Source organism: Pseudophryne corroboree, chromosome 6 (genome assembly GCF_028390025.1).
Source record: "Pseudophryne corroboree isolate aPseCor3 chromosome 6, aPseCor3.hap2, whole genome shotgun sequence".
Classification (NCBI taxonomy): domain Eukaryota; kingdom Metazoa; phylum Chordata; class Amphibia; order Anura; family Myobatrachidae; genus Pseudophryne; species Pseudophryne corroboree.
Genome location: NC_086449.1, coordinates 64,722,971 through 64,733,276, shown reverse-complemented (window position 1 = coordinate 64,733,276; position 10,306 = coordinate 64,722,971). Strand labels below are relative to the sequence as shown.

Sequence of the window (10,306 nt, the reverse complement as noted above, 5' to 3'; positions counted from 1 at the left end):
CTCAGGTGAAATCTTCCAGGTGCTCCTTGGTCCCCGCTGCACCCTCCGTCTACAGCATCCGACATCAGCGGCTTCAGCGCACACGCCGCCACGACCGGGTTGTGAGAGAGATGGTCTATTCCTTTCCGCTGCACAGCGTATATGGGCATTGCAGGACATTGAAGCCGAGGACGCTCGGCTCTTACCAGCCCATTTTGGAAAGGTATTGAATATTAATTTCAACTGAGGGACTTTTAATCCATTAGGATCCCACCAGCACACCTGGTACTTATCAACTATCTAACAAGTGAATCACGGAACTCTTCACCCCAAAAAGCTGAGTTATTACAATATACCACTAGTTCACGTCTAGTGATTGTTCTTTTATATATATATATATATATATATATATATATATATATATATATATATTATTCCCCGGTTATTTGATAATTAATCTTTTTATATGTTTTATTAATAAACATTGTTATTTTTTACGTTGGCTCTCTGTACATTATGTTTCGTTCCTGATATTCAGTGCAGCCGTTTGTTCTTTTTCTATGCTATCACCACAATACTACACATAGTATTCCGGCAAGCGCAGACTATCAGGAACAGAAAATTGTGATCATTTAATTCTATGAAATACGTATTGGTTTTCATTTTTTATTTGATGATTAGGCACTCGTTTGTTGCAGTTTTTTGTTTTGCACTGTATTTCAGCCTCTTCACACATGGCCGGACATGGCAGGATTTAGCAGAGATTATCTTGTGCCATGAATGGCAGGCCATGGCAGAATTTTCAGTAAGGTGTATGTGGACACATCTGTATAGCCCATATCACCTCCATTTTGTATCAAATTAATAACTGTCCCTCATATTATGTAGTAAGTTGTCTAATTTGTAAAATGGCAGACATTGTTGGGCTACTATATTCTTACTATGCATATGGCGGTATCCAATTAGTCATGATATTTTCTCGTAGCTAATGGACTCACCCAGGGATATCCAATTAGCCTCAAAAAGCTGGCGCTTAAAAGTGATTTTGCCAGATTATCAGCACCATGTGACCCCTTTCTTAGCCACTTAACATGCAAATATGTTTTTCTAAAAAACGCTGAGTAATTGAATTTTTTTATGATTGAATTAAGTAAGCAACATTTATTTAAAACATATCCCACAATTTTTTTATACTAAAAAAATTACGCTTTTAAAAATATTGATTTTTCTGAACAAAGGTAACCGATAAATATTAGTCTACCAATGATTATACCAGTCTACCATGATAACTATTGCAACTTTACTTTTTTTTATACAGAAACAGTGATGTGGCATACACTGAGAAGGAGAAAAGGGGAGGCCTGCATAATACACTGCTCAAAAAAATAAAGGGATCACCAAAAAAACACATCCTAGATCTGAATGAATTAAATATTCTTATTAAATACTTTGTTCTTTACATAGTTAAATGTGCTGACAACAAAATCACACAAAAATTATCAATGGAAATCAAATTTATTAACCCATGGAGGTCTGTATTTGGAGTCACACTCAAAACTAAAATAGAAAGACACACTACAGGCTGATCCAACTTTGATGTAATGTCCTTAAAACAAGTCAAAATGAGGCTCAGTAGTGTGTGTGGCCTCCACGTGCCTGTATGACTTCCCTACAATGCCTAAGCATGCTCCTGATGAGGTGGCAGATGGTCTCCTAAGGATCTCCTCACAGACCTGGACTAAAGCATCCGCCAACTTCTGGACAGTCTGTGGCGCAACGTAGCGTTGGTGGATGGAGCAAGACATGATGTCCCATATGTGCTCAATTGGATTCAGGTCTGGGGAATGGGCCATAGCATCAATGCCTTCATCTTGCAGGAACTGCTGACACACTCCAGCCACATGGAGTCTAGCATTGTCTTGCATTAGGAAGAACCCAGGGCCAACCGCACCAGCATATGGTCTCACAAGGGGTCTGAGGATCTCATCTCGGTACCTAATGGCAGTCAGGCAACCTCTGGCGAGCATATGGAGGGCTGTGCGGCCCCCCAAAGAAATGCCAACACACACCATTACTGACCCACTGCCAAACCGGTCATGCTGGAGGATGTTGCAGGCAGCAGAGAGTTCTCCTTGTTCTCTCCAGACTCTGTCACGTCTGTCGCATGTGCTCAGTGAGAGCCTGCTTTCATCTGTGAAGAGCACAGGGTGCCAGTGGCGAATTTGCCAATCTTGGTATTCTCTGGCAAATGTCAAACGTACTGCACGGTGTTGGGCTGTAAGCACAACCCCCACCTGTGGATGTCGGGCCCTCATACCACCCTCATGGAGTCTGTTTCTGATCGTTTGAATAGACACATGCACATTTGTGGCTTGCTGGATGTCATTTTGCAGGGCTCTGGCAGTGCTCCTCCTATTCCTCCTTGCACAAAGGCGGAGATAGCGGTCCTGCTGCTGGGTTTTTGCCCTCCTACGGCCTCCTCCACATCACCTGATGAACTGGACTGTCTCCTTGTAACGCCTCCATGCTCTGGACACTATGCTGACAGACACAGCAAACCTTCTTGCCACAGCTCACATTGATGTGCCATCCTGGATGAGCTGGACTACCTGAGCCACTTGTGTGGGTTGTAGACTCCGTCTCATGCTACCACTAGAGTCAAAGTACCACTAGCTTTCAAAAGTGACCAAAACATCAACCAGAAAGCATAGGAGCTGAGAAGTGGTCTGTGGTCACCACCTGCAGAACAACTCCTTTATTGGGGGTGTCTTGATAATTGCTTATAATTTCCACCTGTTGTCTATTCCATTTGCACAACAGCATGCGAAATTGATTGTCAATCAGTGTTGTTTCTTAAGTGGACAGCTTGATTTCACAGAAGTGTGATTGACTTGGAGTTACATTGTGTTGTTTAAGTGTTCCCTTTATTTTTTTTAGCAATGTACAATATAGTGCAGAGTACACATAATAGAGGCAGGTAAGAATACAATAGAAAAGTATGAGAGAAAGAACAATGAGGTGTAAGAATGATCATAGAGGAGTCCTGTAGTGTGAAACCTGGCAGCTTGCAGGGTTCATGTATAGTTGTCCAGTACTCATATTTCTGCCAATCATAGGGGTCAATTAAATGAGATGTAAAGGGTACAATGCCACCAATGGCCCTGTATCTATCCTCTCTCATGGTCTGGTCTCACCCAAGTCTTGTGGATAATTGTACACAACCTTATGGGGCTGCAAACAAAAATCCACCAGTAATGCGTTACAGCTAGTCTAACATATAGCTACAATTATTATTGGACATGAGAAAGTCACATGTAATTAAATAAACCCTACACAAAAATAATCTCTTTCTTTTACTAGTCCCAGCACCTGTATGAGCAGAAAAGCTATCTATTAGAGTTCCACCATGAACACTTGAACAAGTCTTATTTTATCACTTTTTTTATACCTATTTGTCATTTTTCATTATTATAATATATGTTCTAAAATTTTTCTGATATTTCTTCATAGGAATATTTTTCCTTTATAAAAAATATAATAAAAGTAATGGTTTATATCAGTGCACTACACCACAAAAACTATTATTTATCTTGTTTGTTGTATACTAGTACATTATTTGTCAGTAGCATCAACCCCTTATGCCAGGATCATGACAAATTATATTTAAAAATAAATAATCATTTTAGGCAGTTTTTGGTGGTTTTACCATATACAGTATGTGCTAAAACTTTGCTGATATTTTTTCAAATGGATAATCTTCCTTTATGAAAATAATATAAAAGTAATGCTTTAAACCAGCGCACTACACCAAGAAACCCCCTATTCTTGCTCTTGTTTGTTGCATTCTCGTGTATTAGTTGGCAGTAGTAGCAACTCTTATGCCAGCCAGGATAATTACAAATTATATTTACAACTAAATAAATAATAATTGCAGGCAGTTTTTGGTGGTTTCACCATACACATTGTTTATTACATTACACTGGTTCAGAGGATCAATTATACTGTACATGTTTCTAATCTAAAGTTTTTAACAGAATTGATTTACTGTATATAAATCATAACTCATTTGTAACAGTCAGACAATCAAAATACCTACACTTGTAACAATAATAAAGTGATACATGTTAACTTACTTATAAAACACATGCTACATTCAGGCCCTCAGAGTGACTCATCATGTGGTTAATAAGATTTGTATTTCTAGTAAAACACTTGCTGCATTAAGAGCACTTAAATGGTTTTTCTCCTGTGTGAATCCTTAGATGTCTAACAAGTTGTTGCTTCACTGTAAAACACTTGCTGCATTCAGAGCATTTAAATGGTTTCTCTCCTGTGTGAATCCTCTGATGTGTAACAAGATTTTGCTTCTCGCTAAAACACTTGCTGCATTCAAAGCATTTAAATGGTTTCTCTCCTGTGTGAATCCTCTCATGTGTAACAAGTTTTTGCTTCTCGATAAAACACTTGCTGCATTCAAAGCATTTAAATGGTTTCTCACCTGTGTGAATCCTTCGATGTCTAACAAGTTGTTGCTTCTCTGTAAAACACTTGCTGCATTCAGAGCATTTAAATGGTTTCTCTCCAGTGTGAATCCTCTGATGTGTAACAAGATGTTGCTTCTCGATAAAACACTTGCTGCATTCAGAGCACTTAAATGGTTTCTCTCCTGTGTGAATCATTAGATGTCTAACAAGGTAATTATTATGGGAAAAACACTTGCTGCATTCAGAACATGTAAATGGTTTCTCTCCTGTGTGAATCCTCTGATGTGTAACAAGTTGTTGCTTCACTGTAAAACACTTGCTGCATTCAGAGCATTTAAATGGGTTCTCTCCTGTGTGACTCCTCTGATGTGTAACAAGATGTTGCTTCTCGATAAAACACTTGCTGCATTCAGAGCATTTAAATGGTTTCTCTCCTGTGTGAATCCTCTGATGTGTAACAAGATGTTGCTTCTCGATAAAACACTTGCTGCATTCAGAGCACTTAAATGGTTTCTCTCCTGTGTGAATCTTTAGATGTCTAACAAAGTGAGTCTTATGGGTAAAACACTTGCTGCATTCAGAACATGTAAATGGTCTCTCTCCTGTGTGACTCCTCTGATGTGTGAGAAGATGTAATTTACGTGTAAAGCTTTTGTCACACTCAGAGCACAGATGTGGTTTCTCTTCTATGAGACTCATCATTAGATGAGAAATTAATAATCTATAAAAGGTTTCTTTTGTATATAAAAGGGGAAAAAATGGTGATAGTTTGTGTGAATCTTCCAGAGGTGTAAAGAGAAAGTAAGTCTGTTGTTGGCTTGATCAGAGAACAATGTTCCTTTAAACAATAATTTTAGTTGGAGTTCTGCTCTTTATTAGTCCTATAAGAAAACAAAATTTTTTCAAAAGCAGAAAGGATACCAGGGTAAATCTACTTTAGAGTATTGTTATTTAATATACAGAATATTATATATAGTTATTTATAGTAACAAACATGATACAATCATTAACCATTGTTTTAAAATTGTGTATGTTGTCAAATTGCTAAATCTGCTACATCCTCATTTCCAGTCATATGTTCAGCACAGAGACCTTTATAATCCTGCAGCAGGTACCAATACTTGTACTATATGCAGATGATACATCACTCACCCCCTGCACTGACCATAGATGGGTAACACATACTACTGACCCTCTCACACCTTACTGTCAGGTGATGCACCAGGATGCCACCATTATCTCTGCACACACCATGGGAATGGGGATAATGTGATCATCTCACAGTCACTCAGCTCAGTGTGATGTGTGCAGAGGAAAAATAATTAATTGTCATATGAGTTATTATTAAATGAGTAAATATTGAAGGGTAAATTGGAAACTTCTATATAAGTGATGTCAGGATGTTCAGTACTAGGGAATAGGGTGTATCAGAAAACTTTAAATAAACTATGTTTAAGAAAATTGACTAAATATTTGATACTGTTGAATGAAATAAATATGCCTGTGTCTGTCAGTATATGTATGAGGGTCAGACTGGCCCCTGGAGATAAAGATGAAACCCAGAGAGGGCCCCACTGCCTGGGAGTCCTCCTCTTCCTCTAGCAAAAAGGTACCAGATTGTGTACTTGAATTATACTTTGTTACATTTTACTGCAGAAAACTATGGTGTATTGTCTATAGTGCATTGCTGATTTTACTCTAACAGTACTATAAACCTGTTACTGTTAGTGCTGTGTTTAGTATGACAGTACTATAAACTAGTATTACTGTTACTGTTAGTGCTGTATTTACTATAACAGTACTATAAACTAGTATTACTGTTACTGTTAGTACTGTATTTACTATAACGGTACTATAAACTAGTATTACTGTTACTGTTAGTGCTGTATTTACTATAACAGTACTATAAACTAGTATTACTGTTACTGTTAGTGCTGTATTTATTATAACGGTACTATTAACTAGTATTACTGTTACTGTTAGTGCAGTATTTACTATAACGGTACTATAAACTAGTATTACTGTTACTGTTAGTGCTGTATTTACTATAACAGTACTATAAACTAGTATTACTGTTACTGTTAGTGCTTTATTTACTATAACGGTACTATAAACTAGTATTACTGTTACTGTTAGTGCAGTATTTACTATAACAGTACTATAAACTAGTATTACTGTTACTGTTAGTGCTGTATTTACTATAACAGTACTATAAACTAGTATTACTGTTACTGTTAGTGCTTTATTTACTATAACGGTACTATAAACTAGTATTACTGTTACTGTTAGTGCTGTATTTATTATAACGGTACTATAAACTAGTATTACTGTTACTGTTAGTGCTGTATTTACTATAACAGTACTATAAACCTGTTACTGTTACTGCTGTATTTACTATAACAGTACTATAAACCTGTTACTGTTACTGCTGTATTTACTATAACAGTACTATAAACTAGTATTACTGTTACTGTTAGTGTTGTATTTACTATAACAGTACTATAAACTAGTATTACTGTTACTGTTAGTGTTGTATTTACTATAACAGTACTATAAACCTGTTACTGTTACTGCTGTATTTACTATAACAGTACTATAAACCTGTTACTGTTACTGCTGTATTTACTATAACAGTACTATAAACTAGTATTACTGTTACTGTTAGTGCTGTATTTACTATAACGGTACTATAAACTAGTATTACTGTTACTGTTAGTGTTGTATTTACTATAACAGTACTATAAACCTGTTACTGTTACTGCTGTATTTACTATAACAGTACTATAAACTAGTATTACTGTTACTGTTAGTGCTGTGTTTACTATAACAGTTCTATAAACTAGTATTACTGTTACTGTTAGTGCTGTATTTACTATAACGGTACTATAAACTAGTATTACTGTTACTGTTAGTGCTGTATTTACTATAACAGTACTATAAACTAGTATTACTAATACTGTTAGTGCTGTATTTACTATAACGGTACTATAAACTAGTATTACTGTTACTGTTAGTGCTTTATTTACTATAACGGTACTATAAACTAGTATTACTGTTACTGTTAGTGCTGTATTTACTATAACAGTACTATAAACTAGTATTACTAATACTGTTAGTGCTGTATTTACTATAACGGTACTATAAACTAGTATTACTGTTACTGTTAGTGCTGTATTTACTATATCGGTACTATAAACTAGTATTACTGTTACTGTTAGTGCAGTATTTACTATAACAGTACTATAAACTAGTATTACTGTTACTGTTAGTGCTTTATTTACTGTAACAGTACTATAAACTAGTATTACTGTTACTGTTAGTGCTTTATTTACTATAACAGTACTATAAACTAGTATTACTCACTCCCTCACCTAACCCACCAGCCACTGTCAGTGCGCAAGATCTTTCTTCCTATTTCAAGGACAAGATTGACAAGAACCGAAATGAAATGGTTTACTCTTCCACAGCAAGTGACCTGCTCAATTCCCTGCCTGAACCCTCTAACACCTTCTCTTACTTTGATCCTACAAATGAAGATGAAGTATCTGCACTTTTTTCAAGATAAAGGAAATATTATCTGCGCAAACTCCTTTAAGAAATGGGGTTTAGAATTTAAATTTGCAGCCGTAGGACAAACCGTTACCCTTAATGGTTATAAGATTTTAAAATGTGAGATCCAGGCGCAACATTTAAATTTGAAAGTACAGATAAGAAAAGACAGAATATAAAGAAATATCAGACTAAATGATTGAATTAAATTATAACACATTTATTTCCCAAAAAATTAATTAAAAATCTGTATGAGCACAATAGATGGGACAGTTTTTATCTAGAATCTTTCTCCAATATCAGTCCCCCTATATAAAAAATGATCCACACAGTCACAGCCTGATCGGCTTAAAATGTCCTGAGACCTGATTTCCTTTGCCACAAGGGCTTCCGGTATTTAAAAACCGTGCTTTTTATATATAAAAGGTGTGCTATAGAACGTCACACTATGGTCTCATATAATGTTTTAGTGACAAAATAGGACCATACACACCCTAAGTGAACTGGTGTATGCTGACAAAATTATTCCGGATGGCAATATGTACTGTTTCTATTTCCTGATAGCGGTGCGCAATGCAGGTGTACCTTCTGCCCTTTGCTCCGTCTGTCGGCTCTCCGTCTCTGTCCGGGCTCCCTCCTCGGTTGTTTGGCCAGCCGCCGCCTCCCAGAGCCTCAGTGCTCCTTCGTCCTGCACTGCTGGTGGGCTGTGGAACGCACCACTCTGGCTTCCGGTTTCGCGGTCCGTGGCTTCCGGGGGTGTGAGCGGGGTGTGAGCGGTCAGCGTTCACTCGGGTTATTGACTCTCGGTGCAGCTCCAACGCGTTTCCCCCCCTCAGGGGCTTCGTCAGGGATAGCTGCAATCCAAATCTATTCGCTTTATATATGCTGAGTCCATGCCTTAATTGAACTTAATTATTCAATCAGTTGTTAATCATATGGTTATTCCGTTAATTAAAACACATTCAGTCTGACATAGATTAGAGAAGAGAGGGAAGGGGAAAGAAAGGGGAAAAGGAAGGGAAGATCATGGTGCTAAGGGGACAAAGATAATCATGTATATAATGAATCATTTCTATAATGAATCGTGTAATCATTAATTCACAAGAAGGCTGCTAAATCAAAATCTATATTTAGACCCTTTGGTGTAATAGTGTCAATATAGTAAATCCATTTTGCTTCTTCCTTGGATATCTCCATTATCTTATCGCCACCTCTCCAATTGTTCCTGATCTTCTTGATACCCACAAATTTCAGACCTGCAGGATTGCTGTTATGGAAGTTTGTAAAATGTACTGGGACACTGTGTGTTTCCACATTCTTTTTTATATTCCGTATGTGCTCTGCAATGCGTATTTTTAAGGGTTTAATGGTTCTCCCGACGTATTGTAGCCCACATGGGCATTCCAGCAGATAGATGATTCCCTTAGTGTCACACGTGACAGAATCTTCAATTTTGAATTCTTTTTTGTTGGTATTTGAACAGAAGGTCTGGACACTCCTTGTGCTTGTTTGTTTTAAGTTTTTACAGTTCTGGCATCGTAAACAGTAGTGGAAACCTTTTCTTTCCCCACTATTCATCCAAATCTGCATTTCCATCTTATTTGTGTTGGAATGTAGGGCACTTTTTACTAATGAGGATCTAAGATTTTTTGCTCTTTGATATATAAGGCGTGGTTTCTTGGGGAGTAGTTGGTTCAATTTCTCATCTTTTAGTAGAATTGGCCAATATTTAGTTAGGATTCCTTCCAAATCCCTTGCCTGGGAGCTATATTGGGTGATGAAGGATACTTAATTTTTCATCTTCTCTTCTTTTTCTTTGTTCTTGGGAATCATGAGGCTATTCCTGCTTAATCCACCTACTTCTTCGTGGTTCCTTTTTAATTCAGTTTTGTCATATCCCTTTTCCATAAACCTTTTCGTCATATCCTCTGCCTGTTTCTGATATTCATCATTCTTCGAGCAATTTCTTTTTAATCGCTTAAACTGGCCCTTCAGGATATTTCGGAGCCAGTTTGGGTGGTGGGCACTGGTCTTCTCGATGTAGGTGTTGCAGTCAACTTCCTTTATATGGATTCGGGTCTCAAGTAGATTGTTCTCCACATAAATTTCCAGGTCTAGAAAAACTACATTTTCTTTACTGCAGTTTGCAGTGAAGTGAAGATTCAATTCATTCTGGTTCATATATATAATGAATCTATCCAGGTCCTCTTGTGTTCCCGACCAGATGAATATCACATCATCTATAAATCTTTTCCACAGTTTTATATTGTTTCTCATTGGATTGTTATCCCAAA

The 10,306-nt window shown here is 37.1% G+C and overlaps 1 protein-coding gene across 1 annotated transcript in view; it reads right to left on the bottom strand.

Annotated features, from left to right (window-relative positions):
- Positions 1 to 4,199: 4,199 nt before the first annotated feature.
- LOC134934266 (zinc finger protein 84-like) overlaps positions 4,200 to 10,306 on the bottom strand; it is a 36,361-nt gene continuing 30,254 nt past the window's right edge. Inside the window, exon 2 of the mRNA XM_063929738.1 lies at positions 4,200 to 5,049. Coding sequence (XP_063785808.1) covers positions 4,200 to 5,049 — 850 coding nt within the window. The remainder of the gene's footprint in view (positions 5,050 to 10,306) is intronic.